General features: G+C 42.8%; 2 protein-coding genes across 2 annotated transcripts in view; one reads left to right on the top strand and one right to left on the bottom strand.

Annotated features, from left to right (window-relative positions):
- Axdnd1 (axonemal dynein light chain domain containing 1) overlaps window positions 1–7,964 on the top strand; it is an 84,638-nt gene extending 76,674 nt beyond the window's left edge. The window contains exons 22-25 of the mRNA XM_021199072.2: window positions 2,233–2,334; window positions 5,409–5,491; window positions 6,858–7,102; window positions 7,896–7,964. Of these exons, the coding sequence (XP_021054731.1) occupies window positions 2,233–2,334; window positions 5,409–5,491; window positions 6,858–7,102; window positions 7,896–7,897 (432 nt within the window). The 3' untranslated portion in view covers window positions 7,898–7,964. The remainder of the gene's footprint in view (window positions 1–2,232; window positions 2,335–5,408; window positions 5,492–6,857; window positions 7,103–7,895) is intronic.
- Window positions 7,965–10,818: 2,854 nt separating this feature from the next.
- Window positions 10,819–23,602, bottom strand: part of Nphs2 (NPHS2 stomatin family member, podocin) — a 17,801-nt gene continuing 5,017 nt past the window's right edge. Inside the window, exons 3-8 of the mRNA XM_021198745.1 lie at window positions 21,881–21,953; window positions 19,981–20,063; window positions 18,190–18,393; window positions 15,200–15,255; window positions 13,825–13,903; window positions 10,819–12,998 (exon numbers count right to left, since the gene is read on the bottom strand). Coding sequence (XP_021054404.1) covers window positions 12,720–12,998; window positions 13,825–13,903; window positions 15,200–15,255; window positions 18,190–18,393; window positions 19,981–20,063; window positions 21,881–21,953 — 774 coding nt within the window. The 3' untranslated portion in view covers window positions 10,819–12,719. The remainder of the gene's footprint in view (window positions 12,999–13,824; window positions 13,904–15,199; window positions 15,256–18,189; window positions 18,394–19,980; window positions 20,064–21,880; window positions 21,954–23,602) is intronic.

Here is a 23,602-nt window from a genome sequence, read left to right as displayed (position 1 = left end):
CTGGAACTCACTTTGTAGACCAGGCTGGCCTTGAACTCAGAAATCCGCCTGCCTCTGCCTCCCGAGTGCTGGGATTAAAGGCATGCGCCACCACGCCTGGCCAGATTTATTTATTTTATTGTATGTGAATACACTGTAGCTGTCTTCAGACACACCAGAAGAAGGCATCATATCCTGTTACAGATGGTTGTGAGCCACCATGTGGTTGTTGGGAATTGAACTCAGGACCTCTGGAAGATCAGTCAGTGCTCTTAACCACTGAGCCATCTCTCCAGCCCCTGCACACCTTGATTTATGTCTCTGCACATGGTTTAAGTGTTGCCATAAAGCTGGCAAGATGGCTGTCAATCTGAGTTCTAGCCTCAGAATCCACATAAAGGTGGAAGGAAAGAACTGATTTCATGAAGAAGTTGTTTCCCCCCTCCTTCCCTCCTTCCCTCCCTCCCTCCCTCCCTTCCTTTCTTCCTTCCTTCCTCCCTTCTTTCCTCCCTTTCTTCACTCATGCATGCCCCCCCACTAATAATAATACATTTTTTAAAAAGTTGGTTTGACCCCAGACTCTATTACAGGTCTTCTATTCAAAATAGAGGCAGGAGGACAGAGCAGAATCGTGTACAAAATCCAGCCTTCTGTTTTCAAGCATTTTCTGTTTTATTTTCGGTAAAGTGCTTGGTTTATGGAAGACCAAATACTTTTCCATTTATTTACAGAGCACATTAAAGTTATCACCATCTTTGAACTTACTTCGGGTTCTTTCCTCTCTACTTCACAAGTACCTATTCAATCATCAAATATCATTTTTTTTCCTATGAGCAGAGCTGCCTTGTGTGTACACACAGCCATTAGAACATACCTTTATGCTGAGAATCATTGTGTGTCATGATTGTGCCTCCTATTATCTGACTTTCTGGCTGTGCTGAGTTTCTGTATTGGTCAGGGTTCTCTAGAGGAAGAGAACTTATAGAATAAATATATATTAATTTGAATATATATATTAATAACCATATATATTATCTCTGTATATGGTTAAGGGTTAGTATTAGAGAGTCATATATCTGACTCTTATTTTTCCATCTTGACTTTATTAAAAACCTTCCTATTCTCTTTCTTCCCTGTGTCTCCATAAAAAGCTCATTATATGACGGTGGTAGACTTAAGTAGCTCTTGATTGATTTCTAGTTCTCTGCAGAACACCATTATTTTAGGGGTCTACAGTGGACTACACTCCACCAATTTCCTGAAATTTGATGCTACACTTTATGTATGTATGTATATGTATGTATGTATGTATATGTGTGTATGTATGTATATGTATGTATATATGTATGTGCGTGTGTATGTATGTATGTGGAAGATCCAGTATGTATGTATGTGGAAGGTCCATGAATCCAGTAGTTGTTTAGTCATTTCTCAACTGACCTTCAGTATAAGCTTGGATCTTAAAGGAATTGACTTGCCAGCAAGAATGAGAACAAGCTGGAAAAAAAAAAAGAAGCTTCATTTTTCTAGGTCCATTATATAACTTACCTATATAAAGGACATGCCAGCCTATAAAAGGGACTTATATAGGTGTGGCCCAGATTAGAGGTGGATCTTTCCACCTCAAACGATCTAAATTAAAACTGGGTTTTCCCACTTCAAATGATTTTTTTTCAATTTTTATTGTTTTATTTGCATTTGTTCTTTTTAAAAAAGATTTATTTATTTATCTATCTATTTAATGTGAGCACACTGTTGCTCTCTTCAGACACACCAGAAGAGTGCATCAGACCCTATTACAGATGGTTGTGAGCTACCATGTAGTTGCTGGAAATTGAACTCAGGACTTCTGGAAGAGCAGTCAGTGCTCTTAACCACTGAACCATCTCTCCAATCCCACTTCAAATGAGAAAAACCCAAAAATTTAATTGAGAAAAATCCATCACAGGTGTAGCCAGTAGCTTTTGAGTATTATTAGTTAAACCTGATGTCCAGATTCGGTCAACCTGACTACCAACAGTAGTTCTCCCAGTTTTAGTGGTCCGGGATGAACCCCCTCTGTTTACCCCTAATTGTCTCCTCCTGTCCCCAGTCCTCCATCCCCATGTGTGTCAGTGAGTGTCTGGAGCATGCCTTCCAACACTGCTGGGTGGAGACAAACGGGAAGCTATAGCTTCAGACAGGCTCTGGTGACTTGCTGTGCTGTGTGTCACACTGGCTGGCTAACAGATCCTCAACTTTCCTGTGCTCTAGGAACCTTCGACATCTACAAACGAGAAAACCATTCGATACATTAAGAAAGACGAAAATATTCATTGCAAACCTCTCTTCGAAGAAGGCATATTTTTCTCCTGGGTATGTAGCTTAAATCAGACTAGGAAATCTAAAACTATTTACTATTCTTTGAAAACAATGTGGATCTAAGGCAGCTCTTAAGCGTTCCTCTCAGGCACTCCTAGTTAATGTATTTTGCAGATTCTTTTTTTTTCTTCTTCCAGCACTGTCTTTACAGGACTCTAGTTTTTCCCTTTTGACTTAAAACAACAACAACAAAAAACCCAAACCAAAAAATCTAAACAAAACAAACCCTTCTCATTCTCTTTCTTTTGTGTCTCCATAGAAAGCTTATTCTAGGATTGTGGTAGACTTAAACAGCTCTCGATTGGCTTCTAGCTCTCTGCAGAACACCATTACTTTAGAAGTCTGTGGTAGGCTTCATTCTACCAATCTCCTGAAATTTGGTGCTACACTTTCTGTGTGCATTCACAATGTGTATTTTTCTGGGCTGGGGGAGAGAACCAGATACATCATCAAATTGCTCAATCCAAAAAAAAAAAAAAAAATTTAGGAAACTCTCAATTGTTTAATGGTGTGATTCCTTGGACTGGGCGGTTGCACACAGAGGTGAGGAGGCACATCAGCAGAATGGTGGGAGGGAGGCAAGGAGAACACTTAGGTGGAGGTCAGGCCTAGGGTGGAGGTGTTTGCAATGAGTTCTTCCAAGGTAGGTGATAAAATCCACCACTGGTAGAAAGAACTTGTGGAAGTCATGTAGGGCCAGTTAGCACCTCCCCCCCCCCCCCTCCAAATGCAGAGCTGCCAGGCACAGCCAACACAGTTTGTTCTTGAACTTGTTTTCCTGAAGTAAAACCCCTGCTGTTCCATCCATACAGAGGAGGCATTGAGATCCAGCTTTGGAGGCAGGCAGGAAGCAGAGGTGAGCTAGGAGCCTGTAGCTTACAGGGGCAAAACTGAAGCCCATTGGTCCGGGGCTCACTGCTCTGGGATGCTGCCTGTGTTAGTCAGCTTTCTACCCCCATGACACAGTGCCCGAGAAAGTCAGCCAAAAGGAAGAAAGACTCCTTTTGCTCCAGGTTTCAGCCTACCTCTACCCCTTGGCTCCAATGTACCAATGCTGCAGTGAGCAAACCAGTTTGGCAGGGAGCATTCGATGGAGCAGGGCTGCCTTCCTCAGTGGCAGGGCATTCGAGAGGGAGAGAGGAGAGTAGGAAGGGCATAGGAAGAAGGAGAGAAGGAAGAGAGGAAAAGTGGAAGAGAGAGGAAAGAAGAGGAGGTGAGGGGGAGGGAAGGGTGAGGGAGAGAAAAAAAGGGGGCCAAAATATACCCTTCAATGCAAGTCACAAGTGACCCAGCTCCCCAAATCTCCATTATGTCCCATACTGCCCCAAGCTGGGAACCAGGTGCTTAGCATATGGCCTTGGGGGACATTTCAGATCCAATAAGCAGTACTGACTTGCCTCTTCTCCATGGGGAAGGCTTAATCTTATTAACTCTGAAAATGTTTAGCATAGCAGCATTTTGGGTCCCTGATTGGGACACAATTATTCCAACATCTCATTACAGAGCAAACAGATCAGACTCTGAGATTTCAAACCAACTGGTGGAGATATAGAATGTTTAAATTCAGCAGGGACCACCAGAGGGCTACGCTGTGTCTAAATGAGAGGGTTCATCTGTACGAACAGGGCTGAGATCCAGCTTTGTAGCTCAATTATTCTAGCCAGCAAGCAACACATTAGAAGCAGGTTACATAGGGGTCATCTTAAATTCTTAGGTCCTGATTGTCCACAAGGAATCATTAATATATCAGAGGATTTACCTGGTCAGATGTGAATACCCTTGGAAAGGCAAGCAGGAGACAGACTTGGGCTCTGCCCTATTTTTAACCCAAGATTAGATATTCTTCCCTTACCTGTCATTTGAGCTGAAGGACTGGTCTGAATTTTCATACCATAATACTATATACCTCAAGTATAGATATTACGAGCAGTGACTAATTTATCCATTTTATAACAATAGAAAGGAGCCCTTGAAAGACGACTTCAGAAAAAATGTGTCAAAAGCAGGTAGGGCACAAAATCTGGCAGAGTTTGGTGCTGAGAATGGTATCTATAGACAGTGAGCCTGTATCCAGACTCTTTCAAAAGCACTTCTGGGCCAGAGAGGTTAGTCCAGTCTAAAGCCCCTAGGAAAACTAGGAAGAGTGATCACCACATGACAAAGGAAGCAGGTCCCAGCAAGAGACTGGCCTAAAGCTGCAGCATCCGGGTGTAGGTAAGGCAAAGCCACATGCACTTTTACGAGCTATGCCTGCACATTCGTCTCTTTCAGACACTCAGGCAGAAAAGTGTAAATTCTAGAAGGAGGTCGTGCAAACAAAGTGTGCCAGGCAGTAGTTGTAAACTCTTTGCTGCATAAAAATCAGTGTACAGACCTACCCCTAATATTATCTCTGCTTGGCAAGATTTACATCTTTAAGCAATTATGCCATTCCTTAAGGAATGTAGAACTCTTACTGAATTTTGCAGTGTTTTACAGGAAGTGAAATTATTAACAGTGAATTATTAATAACTAATTCTGAATTGTTTCCTTTCTTTAATTCATAAGAGACATGTTTACCCTTCTTACTTTTCAAGGATTTCCACATTCCTTCCTTCCTTCCTTCCTTCCTTCCTTCCTTCCTTCCTTCCTTCCTTCCTTCCTTCCTTTCTTTTCTTTTCTTTTTTTTTTTTTTTTTCAAGACAGGGTTTCTCTGTGTAGCCCTGGCTGTCCTGGAACTCACTCTGTAGACCAGGTTGGCCTCGAACTCAGAAATCTGCCTGCTTCTGCCTCCCAAGTGCTGGGATGAAAGACGTGCGCTATCACTGCCCAGCTCACATTTCTTTTTTTGTTAGTTTCTCCTACCTTTTCTTCCCCCACACTAATGTCTTTCCCATCTACCTGTATGTGGTTAATTTGGAATCTGCTGTGCTATCTGGTCACAGGCCATGTATCTATAGAGTTTTTCATGTTCAGATTGTGAGCAATCATCTACTAGGTAATATGAACAATAGAAAAGAATATCTTAGACAATTCCTGAAGACATAGACCATTAACTGTTCTGTCACCTCACACATTTTCTTTGTCAGAGAGAACCACCTGGTCAAGGTTTAATGGAGCCAAAGTATCTTGAAATAATGAATGTAATTGAACATATGCAGAAGAAGCTAACGTAAGTATAGATGACCTGATGGGAAAGAGGATAAAGACTGTTGGCCAGAAGCCTGGCTAAGAAATCCACACTTCTTAGCTTACCTCTGTCCTGCTTGCTTTGGTCTCACTAGTAGGATGAAAACCATTGGCTAGAGGCGGTGAACTGTACAGCTGTGGTGAGAGCCTTCCCTAGTTCACAGTGGAGCAGGTAGCTAGTGCGGATGTTTGTAATGTGTGCATATGTCAGGAAGGCATGCAGAGCCATCCAAGTCAGTGTATCTGTGGAAGGTGACTTAAGGGAAAAATGGAACTGGGAGAGGGTAATGTACTTGAGAAAGAATGTCCTATAACCCAGAGTCGGGAGTACAATACAGTCAAGATGGCTGACAAATATGAGAAGACTGTCTCATATAGATATGACACATACCCTATACTTAATGTTTGTTACATTTACTTTGTGTGAATGTATGTGTGTGTGTATATCAATGTATGTGTGTATATGTGTGTCTATGTATGTGTGTTTGTGTATGTATATGTCTGTGTATGAAATGGTATCTGTGTCTTTGCATGCGTGTGTGTTTGTGTGTATATATGTCTATGTGTGTGTATTGGTATCTCTGTGTCTATGTGTGTGTGTATCTGTGTGTCTATGTATGTGTGCATGTGTGTATATGTATTCATGTGTATGTATTTGTGTGTGTATATGTATGTATGTAAGTTTGTGCCTAGGTGTGTGTATATGTGTGTACGTATGTTTCTGCGTGTATCTGTGTGTATGTATGTATGTATGTGTGTATGTGTATATGTATGCCTGTGCCTGTGTGTCTGTATGTGTATCTGTGCGTGTATGTGTGTTGCATGTAGAGATCAAAGGATAGCTTCCAGAAATCAGTTCTCTCTTCTGCCGTGTGGGATTAATTCAAGGTTGTCAGGCATGGCAGCAAGTCCTCAGGTCACTGAACCCTCTCACCAGTCCTATCATGTACTCTTATAAGTAGACAGTGTATCTCAAACTGGTTTTCTCGATTATAAATTCCAGTTTTAGAGGTGTTAGAAAAGAAGGTACATTATTGAGTTTAGTTTGTTGAGTTTCATTAATTATGTGACGCTAAAATCAACTACTGAATGAGGGTTCTCTGACTATTGAATTCTCTGGAAATTTCAAATATATCAAAGTTCAATCTCACTTAGAAATGAGAACTATGGGATACTCTGATGTGGTGTGGAGAAGTTCCTAGGCCTCAGGTCTCCATTTGTCACTGATGCTCCACTTCCCATGTCTGCATACTTCACATAGGCACAACTTCTCTCACACGAGTCTCTGTAGGAAGGAAGGATCCCTTCTCACCACTCTCTGTTGTTTCCTTGGCCTTCATCCACACCAGAGAGATGGACACCAGGGCCAAGAAGGCAGAGGAGAGGTTTGATGAGGTTAATGAGCAGCTTCATCACACCATCATGAAAAACAGAAATCTGGAGAAGGAACTTGAAGAATTGGTGAAGACAACCATAAAGGAGTCACAAGTAAAGACAGAAGATGCCAAAGAGAACCACGAGGACCATGGGGGAAAGAATGATGATGAAGATGAACACCAACAAACAGAAATGTCCCCCAAATCTGCCAAGAAATGTGAGGCTCATTTTTGCATTTTTATGAAGAAAATTTGGCTGCACCACAAATATTTTAAAAGAGTATGAGTATTTTGCATTTATTCATGCATTGTACAGAAGTTCCACATATACAAACACATGTGTGTGCACCCCACCACACACACACACACACACACACACACACGTTTTAAAAGGAGATTGATAGAGGATGAGACTTACCATCAGCATCTGGCCTTTACACGTGCACAGTGATCATCCCCATAATGCATGCACCACACACATACATATATTGCACATAAACATATACCACATACACACACTTACACAATACAGCAGGCAAACAATGGTGACTGTGTAGAGATGACACCCAGCCCCCACAGCTGAATCCTTCAGACAACCTCTGTCGCTTTCCCCTCATGCTTAGTCACTTTTTAACGTCTCTGAGAGCAGGTTTGATGGCCAGAGGTCTCCTGTCCTCATCCCAGGGGCACATCTCATAGAGCCCGTGTGTTCAGGAGGCTAGAGATAGAGGGTAAGAGACAGCAGAGAGGTGCAGGAATGAGCAGATGAGGATACTGAAGACTAACTCTGCTTGAATAGTCTCTTCTTTGTTACTTGCTGCATAAGCCTTTATCTTAGAACCATGAAATCAAGTAATTAACTGGCCACACATAATTCTAAATAACCAATTTAGTCATTTATTGGACTTAATCAGGCCAAATATCACTTAAAAACTTTTTTTTAAGTTAAATGCCTTTAGTACTTGGAGGATATCAGCCACTAACCTATTCTAATCATTTTTGTCTTTTTAGAAGCACAGCCCGAGGACAGTTCTGAAGCATCTGGAAGCCAGAATAAATTTAAGCCCAAACCCAAGTAGCCTCCCTAGAGACTGGTGCTCACAGTGGCTGTGTCCCTGAAGACGCCCAAGTGTTGCTGAGCTGTAGCATTGGCAACACAGCTCACATGGATGGACTCGCTTAGCAATGGCCATTAGGAAAGCCATGCCGTCAAGCCAAGAAAATTTCTCTTTAGAAGCATGGCAGAGGCCATAGGAAGTCAGTATATGAGTTTACTTGCCAGATTAAAAACAGCTTATGAGAAAGGATGGTGACTGGCCTCTTCAGTTGCTTTCCCGAGAGCTGTGTTAAACGTGTTCATTTCTATGAAGAAAATAATGCTGTAGACTCAGGAAATGAAAATAATGCTGTAGACTCAGCTCAGGAAGGAAGGAAGGAAGGAAGGGAGTTGCTTTAGGTCCTGACTTGGCAGAGAGGATCCTGTTCCTTTGCTTACATTTCAGCCACAGATCCGAGTTTTCTGACTGTAGGCACTGTTCCGATCTCTCTGACCTTCATGATAATCCTCTAACTAGGTAGGGGAAACTCTAGTAATCCCCTTTCTTAGAAAATGAGGCTGAGGCCCAGAAGGAGTATGGGTCCTCCTGAGCCCACAGACCTGACAGGTGTCAGACTCCCTAGCCGGCTGAGTTTTGTATATTCTATATTCCCAGTCATGGCTCCCATGGCTTCCTCAGCACAACCTCCTGTGTTGCTGGAGACTCACCAGAGGCTGTTTTCTTTCTTTGACAACCTCATTTATCTGCCCTTTTCATGTCCCCAACTCTGTCCAGGCATGGATGATGGTCTATACTATAAGAATATAAGCTGGGAATGACAAATGGATGTCATGGCTGTCACTCTGCAGGGCTCCTCCCTACTCAGTGCTTGGGTTTGTGTATCTCTCTGGCTCCAGTGGTCACTGGGAAGATTGCTACGTTTGCTTTGGTTCCACATGGCTAGTGTTCCTTTGGCTTTCTCTCCTAGACTTTAGACCATTGCCTGATCTTTCAGATCAGAAAACCACTAACTCCAGAGTTCCTAGCTTTATGTTGAATCCCTGGTCAGTTCTTGAGGCATGGTTTCAACATTGCTTACGAGTTACCTATGACAACTAGACAGAGTCAATCACACTTTGTGCTTCTAGGAAAGGCAACACGAAATTCTTCAGGCAGTTGGGTACGCCAAGGGCCCAGCTGGCAGCCACAGCTAAAGCTCTTGCTTATAGCTTCCACCTGCCTGCTAGGTCATAACCCTGCTTCCCTGCTTCCAAAAGACATTCCTCAATGACAATGGCTTTTTGTTTTTGTACAATTACAGAATACTTTTTATTGATTTTCTACTCCATAGGAATGAGTGGACATTTTCATACAAATTAGCATATCCCATCGGTGAGCACATTGTCTGGCAGAATGTGTCAAATCATATCAACTACATCAGGTAGAAGGTACTGTCTCTAACTTCCATGTCTACTACTACCCTGCTTATAATGATGTTTGGTATTCAGAACTTTATTAGTTGGTTGTAAGTCACAGAAACCCACTTTTACAGGATAATTTATTGGAAGAATTTGGGGGAGCTCAGAGTATTGAAATCTTTAAAAGCCAAGCTGGGACTAAATAATGACCAAGCACCTTTGGAAGATCTCTAGTGCTTTACCATGTCACTTCAGTGTTATTATGAAACAAAATCTAAGCATTTCTTTCTTCTTTGTCTTATTCTGCCAAGGTCCCAGGTTCCCAAGAGACAGAAAGTCTGTCTCATGGTCATAGGTCACACCATGGATATACTAAGGATGCTGTTCTGGTTTCCTTTCTGTTGTATAAAACACTGACCAAAAGCATCTTATGTGGAGGATGGTGGAGTAGGGCTAATTTCAACTTACACTCCTGTTTCAGAGTCCATCCTTGATAGAAGTTAGGGCGAGAAGCCAAGCAAGAACTTGAAGCAGAGACCATGGAGGAGTGCTGCTTGCTGGCTCACTCATTGGCTTATGCTCAGCTAGCTCTCTTTATTTATTTTTATTTTATTATTTATTTATTTATTCATTTTGTGGTTTTTCAAGACAGGGTTTCTCTGTGTAGCCCTGGCTGTCCTGGAACTCACTTTGTAGATCAGGCAGGCCTCGAACTCATAAATCTGCCTGCCTCTGCCTCTGCTGGGATTAAAGACTTGCGCCACCATGCCCGGCAGCTAGCTTTCTTAAATAGCAAAGGACCACCTGCCTAGGGAATAGTGCCACCCACATCAGACAGTGCAATCAAGTCAATCCCCCCCAGATATACACACCCATCAATCTGATCTGAGCAACCCCTCAGTTCAATCCTTCTCGGCTAACTGTGTAAAGTTGACAGCTCAAGTTAACAAGGCAGATGCTTTGTGGGAAGTTTCACAGTCTTTCAGACCTTGCTGTACTTTCTTGAATCTCTTAAGCAATGTTGAGAGAACTCTTTGCTTTCCATCTCTGGCATCGGGCTATTGAGGCCACTTGTGTAAAGGAAGGTAGACAGATGGGCAGACACAGCTACATGACCTCACTCTAAGAGAGAAGAAACTGATTGGCTGCCTCGTGGCTATGACAAATAATTGAGAAAAACAACTTATCAGGAATATTTTTTTTGTCACATGGTTTCAATCCAAGGCCGGCTGACCTATCTGGGGTTGAGGTGAGACAGACTATCATGGTGGTGGGGTCATGTGCTAGAAACTGTTCATCTTGTGGTGAATAGGGAACAGAGAATAACTGGAAGGAGCCAGAGACAAAATAAACTCTTCAAAAGCATGACATCTATCCACTTCCTCCATCTAGGCTTAACCTTCCCTAATTCACCACTTCCCAGTAGAAATGGAAGTTGGTTTGTGTTACCTGTCACAGAAGTCAAATGCAGAAACAAGGTGAATCATAAAACTATATTTTATTCAGTGAGCAAGCAACCAGAGATACAGCAGATTAGCATCGTAGACCATCATCATCACACTCTCCAACAGATGATATCAGGAGAGGTGGAGATGTTAGGGCCAGAGGCAGCCAGCCAGTCATGCCAGACTCAGTCTTGCCCCTCTGGTCAAGAGATCAGCCACATTTTTAAGACATGTGATGGTGTCTGTCTTCCTATCATTCTTTGTATTTTCCCCTCTTTGTGTAGATGTTTGGGCCCAAATACTTATGGAAACTCTAGGTCAAGTTAGTTTCTGTTGGCATCAACAGTGTATCATCCAGGAGCACCTAAGCTATGGAAGGTGGTTAACTTGGAACAAACCATTAGCAGTGCGCTAAGCTATCAGTGAAGAGTCCCTTCAACAAGATTGAGTACAAATGTGTCTTTGTATTACAGAGTATGACAGTGCCCATATCTGTCCTTTCTGTGCACTATCATCCCCTACTGTCGGTAGTAACTCTTCTATCCACAAAATCTGTGTCCCATAAAGAATATGATTCAGACACATATCCCTGGTTGATTATCAGCATAACTTCTCACCAGTAAGAGAGTTCTCTAGCACATACTTGTATACATTGTAGTATATTGTACATGACAGCAAGCAATTAGGACTTGGTATGACAAATTCTGCAAAATTACAGTTATGAAGTAGCAATGAAAATAACCTTATGGTTGGGATCATCACCACATGAGAAGCTGTATTAAAGGGTCACAGCATCAGGAAGCTTGAGAAGTACTGGTCTAGGCTTTACTTACTTTTTAGAACACTAACACAAGTGACTCCATTTTTGTTGTTGGCTTTGAGACAGGGTATTGCTATGTAGATGTGAAGGTTAGTTTTGTTTGTCACCTTGATACAACCTAGAATAACCTCAGAAGAGACTAATGAGAGATTATCTACATTAGGTTGTCCTGTGGGCATGTCTGCAGAGAGACTGTTTTTAAATTAACTAATGTGGGAAGATCCAGTCCATGATAGGTGGCAGCACTCCCTAGGCAGGGGAGCCCTGAACTGGATGAGTGGGTAAACAGAGCTGAACTCAACTAAGAATCATGTATTCATTGATTTTTGCACTTGACTATGATGTGACCAGTTGCTTCTGGTTCTTGCCTGCATTTCCACATATGGAATGACTAAGAGTTGCTTCAAGTTCCTGCCTTAACTTCTCTACAGTAATGGACTGCCACCTGGAATTGTGCCCTAAAATAAACTCTTTCTCCTTCAAGTTTCGTGTTGCTGGAATAGTTTAATCATAAAGACAAAAATGAAACTAGAGCAGAATTGGTACTGAGGAAGTGGGGTTGTTGCCCCAACCTGCCTGACCACAGGGCTTTTATGCCTTGGGACTACTTTCTGAGAGTTTGGAATTTTAGGCTGGAAAAGTTAACAGCCAGCAACAGAGCTAAGTGGAATGCTTCAGTGGGAGTTTGGACGAATACAGAAAGGGGAGATGCCTGTGTCAGAGCCCTGGCTTTCCACTCCTGTGCAATAATGGAGCACTCGCAGAAAAGGCTGTAGAATCCGCAAAGGCCTTGCTGAAAGAGCCAGGAAACATGCAGTGGAAGGTATTTGAACTAAGTCTTCAGAAATCATAATCAGACTACATGTCAATTCAAAATTCTAAATCTCTTTCCTGTAATTAATATGATGAGACGACCTAGTTGTATGGTTGGCTATCTTCTCTGCCACTGTCATTTCACTGTGTTCTCATGCATGTAGTCATCTTGTGACATTATACATCCAAAAGGCATTCTATTTGGCAACCAAACAAGTGTGGGGTGGGGGTAGGGGACACCAAATGCCTCTCTCAGGGATGTGGCTTTATATGGCAGATTCACACTGCCTTTGCCCATTCGCCTATAACATAGGAGAGTCCTTCTTTTTGGGATTTAGTGGTTCAACAGGTTTGGAGGAACTTGGGTAGTTGATGCTCCCTTGTGCTCTGTTGCTAGGGGAGGACAAAAGGCTTAGCATGTCAAATGGCAAAGGCAAAACCACAGTGGATGGCTTCTCTGTGGACAATGACTGAAGAGTGTGCAAGTATCGGAGCTGGACGGCGGCTGGGGTGCCCGACAGAATCTCAGCTGCCATCCTCAGGGACTCTGAGGCAGCCTTTTCCCCCTCCGCGGCAATCACCTACACAACACACATGAAGAAACACAACCTGATCCTGCTGCTTCATTGCACGGGGCCTTAAGTGCCTGCCTTCTGAAGTGACCGACCCCCCAAACAGGTACCACACCCCTACCTCTCCCCGATGCATTGTGAGGCAGCGGGGAGCAGCTTACACTAGCAATCAAAATGTAAGGTGGGTTTAAATGTGGGTCCTGAAGAGCATAGATGGAGTTTAGGGGTGCTGCTAATGTGTGGTGGGCTTGAAAACTTAGGGGATCCTGCTTGTCAAGTGAAGGATAAGTCTCAGAGTCCCAGGGACAGACATGGAATTATAACTTGGTCAAAAAGAATGGGTGGGTAAAGCATTTCAGATCAGATCTCCGCACCCTCACAGATGCCACTCAACACTGGGCACAGATGGCTGGTTCAGAGATCTAGATCTAATTGTGCCTTGAAGGCTACCTTTCTTCCTTGCTCTTAAAGGTTGTTGTTATTGGTTCTTCTATGTGGTTACAGACTTTTTCTTCATCGACTCATTATTTGAGAGGAATCTGCCTCTCTTCATCCCTTTATTAGGGATGATGGGGCCTTGGTTATCCAGGGACAATCCCAGGACCAGAAAGGAAGGATAGCAGGGAGGAAGGGCAAAGGCAGAAGAGGAGAGGGCATGTTAGCAGAAAATTTGAGAAGAGGTTGAGGCACTACACAGTCAGTCATGTGAACACACTATCAACAGCGATGGAAACACAGCTGGATTCCACTCAGTCTTAGACCAGTGTGGACCACTGGCTTCTCAGATGTTCTTCAAAGGCATAGACGGAGGATGGAGTGCTCAGGAATGGCTTACCCGCACTTTGGCTTGTCTTTGTGCCTCAGCTTCCACAGCCAGAGAGTGCTGAAGCCCAGCTGGCAACCTCACATCCTTACTAGAAAAGAAGACAGTTCATCTTAGGTGTGCACCCCGACCTTAGTAGCTAGGACATTCTCACAGACTTGCCCCTGTCTACGGTTGTCTCACAAATAGCAATTTTTAATATAAAGATGTATAGTCTGTGTGCATGGGTATTTTGCCTATGTATATATCTGTGTACCAGAGTCATGCCTATCACCCAGGTTCCTCTGGAAGGGTAGACTTTTGGGTTTATTTTTTCTAAATCCTCGAGCCATCTCTCCAGCCCTGAACAGCAAATTCTGAATGAATGGATAAAGCTGTCCCTAGAGTTCTGACGTGGGAGGTAGTCAGGGAAGAGCACATCTGGGGTCAGTGCACATCTGGGGTCAGTGCACATCTGGGGACTGTGCCCCAAGTGCAGGTGGGGCCACTATGGAGGCTGCATGAGGCTAGGCTATTCTAATTACACAGACCATAGTTTATGTTCAAAATTTGTGGTCATCTTTTTCACTTAAGACCTCACATAAATCCAAGCTATTAAATTTAGATAATGAAAAACAACTTTGAAGAGCCATATGATTAAAAACAAAGATCTGAAGAATCTACGTTTATAAAAAAATATTGATTTTGAGAGAAGGATTGAGCAAATGAGAACTATTCTCATGTCTGCATAAAAATCCATAGAAGTAAAATCTCATCACAGCACTTTCCATTATAACCCTGAAGTCATTTTTACACTGAGGAATGTAGAAACCCAGTTTTGTATGGCCATACAATGGAATAATATTTGACTATAAAATGGAATGAAATACTGGTGCATGTCACACCTCGGGTCAACCTTGATAATTTATGCTAAGTGAAAGGAAACCAGACCAAAGTCTTTAATGCTATGACTCCATTTCTGTGAAATGTCCAGAATAACAGGCATATCCACTGAAGGGAAATAATAATATATAATAACAGGCATATCCACTGAAGGGAAATAATAATATATAATAACAGGCATATCCACTGAAGGGAAACTCGGGGTGAGGTGAGGGGTTGGAGAGTTCTTGCTGATGGTATTTTTTTTGGGGGGGGGTGATATACATGTGAAGTTAGACAGTCTGGATAAAACCATTAAGCTATATAAAAACATGGTTAAAACGCTGTTAGACAGGAAAAAGACCCCTTACTGCATAATTAGAAATCAAGGGATAGTTTGCTTAAATGTCATAGTGGTTGTATCTTGGCTATGAGATGACAGGTCATTTTTCTCTAATATCAATGTGGATGCAGTATTTGAAATGATTTTTAAAATATCGTTCTTACTGGTTATTTTCCTACCTACATTTCAGTTCTCTCCACTTTGATGCCCCAAATACAGGTCACTGCATCCAAGGCAACCTGTGGAGGAAAGGGTGGAGATGCCAGTGAGACCTGTTTCCCCAAGGGGGCAATAAGAGCCCCATCTGCCCACCATACACACACACTCCCCTACCCCAGTGCACCACAGGCCATTGTTCTGTCCTTGGGACATGTCCTTTCATAGGACACTGCTTTTCAATATCACAGTGCCTGGCCAGAGATGCTGAACTTGCACAGTGCTGTTAAATAACCACTGTGGAGCTAAAGAACATGTAGGAACCTGAGTAACGGCTCCCAAAGATGCAGATATCCCTAGAACCTGTAGCTGTTTCTGGGAGAACTTTTAGGATGTGATTTAGGATGCGATTAAAATCCAAGTTTCTTGAGGGACATAATCACAAGACTCTGGAAGACAAGGTGATGTGATGGAGGAAGCATGGGGCTAGTGCTCTATGAAGGCTGGGGCCGGAAGGCAGAGAGGGGATGCGGAAGACTCAGAATCTGCCAAGCTCATGCCTGGTCTTAAGCCCAGCAAAGATGATTCTGCACTCGGATCTTCAGGACTGCAAGAGTAGAGTAAGCTCGTGCTGTTTTGAGCCACCAGGCTTGGGGGTAATTTATTACATGAGTGATAAGGAATTAGTACAGATGGTACATTTTTTTTTCAGTTTGTTTTAAAACACATCCCTTAAATAACCCGCACCCCTAGGCTCAGATCCTGCCACATGGCTATCCTTTTTAGGATACTTTCACTTCCTTAATTCTGATGGTATCAGGTTCCTCCTGTGTCTTAGTCTTCTGTGTCCTTCATGATTGAAGTTGGAAACAGAACTAGAGAAAAAACCTATCTGGGTTCTGGAAATGGGTGAAGGGCAGGGCAGGGCTTAGAGCCCTCCATGGTGGCCCAGACTCCTTTCAAAACTAAGCTTCTAATAATTTCTTACTGGCTGTCTTAGCCAGGGTTTCTATTCCTGCACAAACATCATGACCAAGAAGCAAGTTGGGGAGGAAAGGGTTTATTCGGCTTACATTTCCATACTGCTTTTGATCACCAAAGGATGCAGAACTGGAACTCAAGCAGATCAGAAAGCAGGAGCTGATGCAGAAGCCATGGAGGGATGTTCCTTACTGACTTGCTTCCCCTGGCTTGTTCAGTTTGCTTTCTTATAGAACCCAAGACTACCAGCCCAGAGATGGCACCACCCACAAGGGGCCCTCCCTCTTTGACCACTAATTGAGAAAATGCCTTACAGCTGGATCTCCTGGAGACATTTCCCCAAATGAAGCTCCTTGCTCTGTGATAACTCCAGCTGTGTCAAGTTGACACAAAATTAGCCAGTACACTGGCTAAATACTAACCTCAGGGCATTGCAGATCTTAAGAAGGACCAACCAGTTTGAGGGAGCAGGTGTGAGTAAGAAATATTGAGAGACGCATCGTGCAAGAGGTGTCATTGTAATGAACGAGTAAGGTTTGTCCTGTAGAGAGAAGGAAAGAGCTCCAGGCTGAGGAGATAGCTTAAGGGAAAATCGCAGGGAGAGAAAGCACTGTTGCATGCTGGGTGAATGCTAAGCCGGTGGGAGTTTGAGGTTCAATAATGAAAGGGTAGTAGGGTGCAAGGCTACAATAGTTGAGCCATTTCTCCATTCATGGAATATTCTGCACCATGCCAAGTTCATGGAATACATAATATGGGGAGACAGATAGATAAATTCTTAAATCATAACTCATTGCAACAAAATTGAGCTTGGACATCAGTGGCCTGGCCTTTAACCCTCAGAGGGGAGGGATGAACAAGAAAGAGGCTGAAAGGGACAGTGGGGAGCATGCTGAGTGGCTCTGTGTCAGGGTGGGGCTCTTGCCTGCCACTCATCTTTGTGTCTTAAAAAGCTTCAATGTACTTTCCAGTTCCTGCACCCATCCTCCGCACACGGATACTCATTATTGGTAACACTCAGACAAGCCACAAATATTGGACACTGCATTTTGTTTTCTCCGGTTAGTGACTGCTCAGGTTCTATAAAGTAGTCACTGCCAGTGCCATTGGTCCTTGTGGTTCCTCTATTTCACATCATTCTTCCTAGCTGCCTTCCAACCCAAGTTTGGTGTCCCCATGACTTCAGTGCTGGGCTGGGTCCCTAGTGGTAACTGCCACCTGACTGGCAAGCTGTCTAGTATCTCTTGCCACTTCCTTGCTAATTGAGGCCTCTACCTGGACTGTAGATAAGATTGTAAAGCCTGAGGACTCAGTAAGTCTGCTTAGAAGGAATTTTCCTTTTTCAGTGTGTGTGCATGTGTGTGTGTGTGTGTGTGTGTGCGTGTGTGTGTGTGTGTGTGTGTGTGTACATGCACGTGCGTGCATGCATGCACAGGTGCCCATGTTTGTGAATGTGAAAGCCCGAGGTCTATGCTGAGTGTCTTTCTCTATTGTTCTCCACCTTATTTCCTGAGAAAGGGTCTCCCATTAAACTGGAAACCATCAACCAACTAGACTAATAGGCCAGAGAGCCCCAGGGTCTTCCTGGCTCTGCCTTCCCGTGCTGCGTTGCATTGCAGGATCCAGACTCAGGACCTCACACTTCCACAAGTACTTTACTCACTGGGCTATTTCACCAGGGGCAGTTTTTACTTTTATTTCCTCCTTTAATTCCAAATCAATTAAGTATGAACAGTTGGGCAGCTAACGATGAAAGGGTAGGTGATGTGTGGCCTCTGAAAGTCTTACTGAGTTCCCCACTCTTTACCTTCGGGCATAGTACATTTATCTCTCCAGCTAGAATCAGCATCTGGAAACCATCCTCATGCGTTGGAGAGTGACCTTAGGGAAGGGATGGAAGTAACATCTGCACTCCAGGCCAATGATGTCACTGACTGACTAATTCCCCAAGGAATGGCATCTCAAATGGCTGAATGCCTGCCTTGCACATAGCAAGTTTAACAAATGACCATTACTCATTCAACTCATCTCGGTACCTTTACATCTTGGGCAATGCTCTTCCTTTCCAGGAGAATTTCAGTGAGGGATCGATGTGCCAAGAGGCGTTTCATGGTGGTTTGCACCAGGAACTGGATGGCTTTGGACACATGGGCTAGACTGCTTAGAAGAAGGGAGGCATTTTCCATGCGGTAGTAGCAGACAGCGTCTATCTCCATTATAAACATATCTTTGGTTACCACCTAAGTGAAAAAAAATTTGAATGCAGGCTGAATTCCTATGTGTGAGAGGGGAACTAAATGCACTTAAAGTGTATTTTCTAGGAGTAAGATTATAGTATAAAAAAAAGAAAGGAGTAATGGAAGATTGATTCTGTACTCAAAATAGATATTTTTTTAATGCATGGAGATTTTATCAAGCAGTGTAAAGAGTCAAGCATGGTGGTGCTTGCCTCTGGGAGAAGAGAAAGAGAGGGGGAAAGTGAGCATGCTTTAAGGGAATCCATTTATATTTACCAGAAGAAAGAATAGGAAAGACCTTTAAACAAGGTGAGAGCCTCGGGAGAGGCTTATAAGTATATCTCTGATAAAGAAATATGGATGTTGCTCAACATCACTAATCATTAGGGATATGCCAATCATTTTACACCTGTTAGGAAGGCTACCATTAAGAAAATGTAACGGGCTAGAGAGATGGCCCAGCCTTTAAAGCTTAGGCTCACAACCAAAATCCAGGAAAATATACCAGCAATGGGGAAAGAAAGTGCCAGGTTCTGAAGAGAATGTGGAGAAGCTGGAATCCCTCACTGCAGTAGGATGTGGTATGGGGCAGCACTGTCGGATGCAGCTACCCAACAGAGTGGCTCCCCCAAAACTAAAACTACACATTTTCTTTCTTTCTTTCTTTCTTTCTTTCTTTCTTTCTTTCTTTCTTTCTTTCTTTCTTTCTTTTTTTGGTGGGGGAGTTTTGAGACAGGGTTTCTCTGTATAGCCCTGGCTGGCCTTGAACTCAGAAATCTGCCTGCCTCTGCCTCCTGAGTGCTGGGATTAAAGGTGTGCACCACCACGCCCAGCAAAACTACACATTTTCATGTGTTGACCACCTGCATATCTTCCAGTTCATCATATACATTCTTCAGAGAGATGTCTAATCAAGCCTACAGTAGCCTATGTTCTCCTGAACAACAGAACCAATAGTGTGCATGCGCATAGAGCTAGATGCCTTTTAAAGGATTAGCTCATGTGATTATGGAAGCTGGTAAGGCCAAAATCTTGAATCTGGAGACCCAGGAAAGCATTTATATTGCCTCCTGGAAGAAAACTTCCTCCTCCTCAAACCAAAATCAGTTCTTTAAAACCTTCAACTGACTGAATAAAGCATACCCACATTGTTAAGGGCAAGCTAACCTATTAAAAGTTTGCTGATTTAAATATTAATCTAATCCCCCACACACCTGCACACCATCCAGATTTGTTTAACTAAGTACAGGCCAAATAACTGAAGTCTAGCTTAGCCTAGTTGCTACACAAGATTAACTATTACTAATTCCTTTGTTCATTTTTTAAAGTTAGATGGTGGCTTTTGCTGTTTGTGTTGATCTGAATGAACTCCCTCTATATCCTATATATTAAACTCTTATAAATTATTTGAAAATATGTTTTCCCATTGAATAGGCTGCCTTGCACTCTGTTTGTTGTCTACTTTGATAATTATGCTTTTAATTCTGATACAGTCCTCTTCTCTACTTTTGAGCATAGTCACTCTGCCTTGGGATTGACTTGAATGACAGACCATGGAAATGTCAAGAGAAATGCACTGTGTTACCTTACCTCGTGGAAAGGTATTTCCAAGGTCTGGAGACGTAGGTCAACCTTATGATAGGTGTCCAGGCAGGGTATAAAAAAGAACAGGCCTACAAAAGGGCAGGAGGGAGGACCGTGTGAGCATCAAGTGTGAAGGCTGCTGGAGATGAGCTTCGTAGAGTCAGACTGCATTGCTGGCTTAGCCTGTTACCCAGAGACCGCCAGGTACCTTCCTTGTAACTAAAGTATTGTCCTGTAATTCATATTCAACTGGGGATGGTTCTAAAGGTAAAGAGGGGGGATACATTATTAAAACTAAGTACAGCATATCAGGTATAAATGGAGATTATTGCAGAAAACTAGACCGCTTGGTCACTTTAGGATCATATTGACCCTTCCAGATCCCTTACATGTCTCTCTCCACTAGATTCAATCTCTATAAATTCATATGCATGAATGTTAATCTTAATGTGTCTTAGAGCCTTTTGGGTACTGTATAAAATAGTTTTACTCTGTGAATGTACAGGTTCATCAATTTAGAGCTGACGACCTCCATTTGTTATTTTTGAGAATGCCCCAGGATCCCAGAGTAGCAATATCGAGGCAGCAAGCTTTGTGTGGGCCAGTTAGTCCTCACTTACCCCAGATGGTTTACATACACCATATGCAGCATCTGTAGATTAGTTCACTGAAAGTTTCCTAAAGCCCACTAGATGATTTAGGAATGTAGTGCTTTGTATAAGAATGCCCCCTCCAAGAGCTCATATATTTAAATGCTTAGTCACTAGGGAGTGTTGCTATTTGAGAGGATTAGAAGAATTAAGAGTTGTGGCCTTTTTGGAGGAAATGTGTCTACTGCTCCAGTATCTGCTTGTATGCCATGTTCCTCACCATGATGATAATGGTCTAAGCCTCAAAACTATAAGCAAGTTCCAACTAAATATCCTCTTTTATGAGAGTTGTCTTGGTCATGGTGTCTCTTCACAGCAACAGAACAGTGACTAAGACAGGGACCCTTCAAGAGACACAGCTTTGTGGAAACTAGTGCCAGCTCACAGTACCGAGGATGTATGGGGGATCACCCAGTTAGAACATTTTCTCAGCCCCATAAGAGAAGGTTCCTGAAAACCAGGGCATAGCAAGATGGAATGCATTCTGAAACTCTAGAGCCTGGTTTTACTTTGTGTGGACTTGTATATTGGGCTCTGAACCTTGAAACTCTGTCATGTGTTTCCTAGACTGGTTGCCACTTTTAACTTGTTCTTAAGGCATGGCTGAGAACTCAGACCCTCTCAGTACATTGTATAATGGGATTTCACTCTTTCTTACGCCTTCTCCGCTGTCTTGGATCTCAAAATGCAAACTACTAGACTTCTCAGACTTTCCCATACTCCTATCTATATGCCCAGGAGTCCGGCTGGACCTACTGTGGGTTTTCAGATCCTAGAGATCAAGAATGCTTTATTCCTCGTGTCCCTGGTAGTTAGTTTACTGTCTGGAACACTAGGATTCAGTCTGTGCCTCTTGTCCCAGCTAAATAGATATTTGTTAGTAGATGATGAATTTTGCTTTGAGCTCCATGACTTAATCTGATCAACTAGCTCAGATTTTCTCTGAGAAACCATAGGATTCTGACTACACACACTACACTCAGCCAAGGGTCTGAGGCTGACTTGCCGTGTCAACTAGGGAGGCCTGGACTCTCTCCACACATTATCTCTCTTAGTCACCTTTGACCTAAAAATAATGCTTTCTGATAATTTCACGACAACCTGCCCTATAATTAACAGATTATTAAATTACAAATATATTGAATCAAATAATTTCATATACTCTAATATATAGATTATAGCGATGCATGGATTAAAGAAATCATCAACTCATGGAATGGGATAAGATTTTAAAAAGTATAGAGGATAATTCTTACCAGGACCTTTGGCTCTTCCAGGAAGCAGATGTCCCAGTCGGAATATAATTACTCTTTCATACTCTTGCACAACCTAAAGGGAAATGCAATGCCTTCAAATGATTTCAAAGTGGGGGTAGGGGGAAAGACTTCAAAAAACCTTTACATGAGAGTGATTCTAAGTTACAGAAATCTTTTGTTAGCCAGGTGTGGTGGTGCATGCCTTTAATGCCAGCACTTGGGAGACAGAGGCAGAGGCAGGCAGATCATTGTGAATTAGAGGCCAGCCTGGTCTCCATAGTGAGTTCCAGGACAGATAGGACTATCAAGAAACTCTATCTCAAAACAAAGCAAAGCAAAGCAAAGCAAAGCAAAGCAAAGCAAAGCAAAGCAAAGCAAAACAAAGCAAAACAAAACAAATCAAAACAAAAGAAAACAGAACAAAACATCTTTTGAGAACTAAGAACAAGGCTAGACATGGTGGTTCATACCAAATATCTCAGCACTTGGGGGGAGGCAGAAGCAAGAGGAAAACCTGTGTGGTGTGGTCCATATCAACTATCACAGATTGCAGGACAGCTAGTGTTACACAAACTTTGTCTCAAAAAGTGGATAGGAGCTGGAGAGGCTGCCCAATGCACGGTATAGTAAGAAGCTAAATTTGAACACATAGAAGCCATATAAAGCTGGACAAGGTAGTACATGTCTACAACCCAAGTGCTCCTACAGTGAGCCAGGAGGCAGAGAGCCATGAAGCCCAGGAAGCCTGTGGACTAGCTAGCCTGATGTACACAACCAAACAACAAGAGAGCCATCTTGAACAGGGGGACGGTAAGAAGACCTGAGGCTCTGCTCTGACCTCCTCTCTACACTGAGGCAGGTGGTTCCCCCATCTGATCCACTCACACACACATAGACACAGACAACGGATTTCTATGAACATTTAACAGTCTAAAATTTATACACAGTTAAGTATAGATACCACTGAGACCGGACATTGGCTGTGTTAATGAAACTGTGATACAAAACCATTGTATTCCAATAAATTAGCTTAGAGAGACATAAACTACCCAAACTGACTCAAGAAGATGGAGAACTGAAGACATACAAATCCTACATTAATTTAAACTTCCTGCTGCCAGGGATATAAATTGGCCCCCTCTTATGGAAAACAGTATGAGTATTTTTTAAAAAAAATCCTATCACCAGTAATTCATCAGAAAATATATATAAAGTAAATGAAATCAGTATTTTTTTGAGACAGGATCTCACTATGAAGTCCTGGCTGGTCTAGAACTTGCCACTCACCAGAGTAACCTTGAACTCAGAGAGATCCTCCTGCCTCTCCCAACAAGAGCTGGGCTGGAAGTCGCTGTTTTGACGAAATACACAGCTGCATGTTCATTGCAGCATTATAACAATAGCCAAGATAAGCCAAGTGAAGACGCAGATAACACAAGAAAACTATACAACCATCTCTCTTATGAGAATACATGCAAAACACTCCTAACCAAAACCAGTAGCCTAGATCCAGTAACATATAAAAAGATTTTACATGCTGGGCAGTGGTGGCGTACGCCTTTAATCCCAGCAATTGGGAGGCAGAGACAGGCGGATTTCTGAGTTCGAGACCAGCCTGGTCTACAGAGTTAGTTCCAGGACAGCCAGGACTACACAGAGAAACCCTGTCTCGAAAACCAAGTGTGTGTGTGTGTGTGTGTGTGTGTGTGTGTGTGTGTGTGT

This window comes from Mus pahari, chromosome 5, assembly GCF_900095145.1.
Source record: "Mus pahari chromosome 5, PAHARI_EIJ_v1.1, whole genome shotgun sequence".
Lineage (NCBI taxonomy): Eukaryota > Metazoa > Chordata > Mammalia > Rodentia > Muridae > Mus > Mus pahari.
This window is presented reverse-complemented; position numbering and strand designations above follow the sequence as displayed.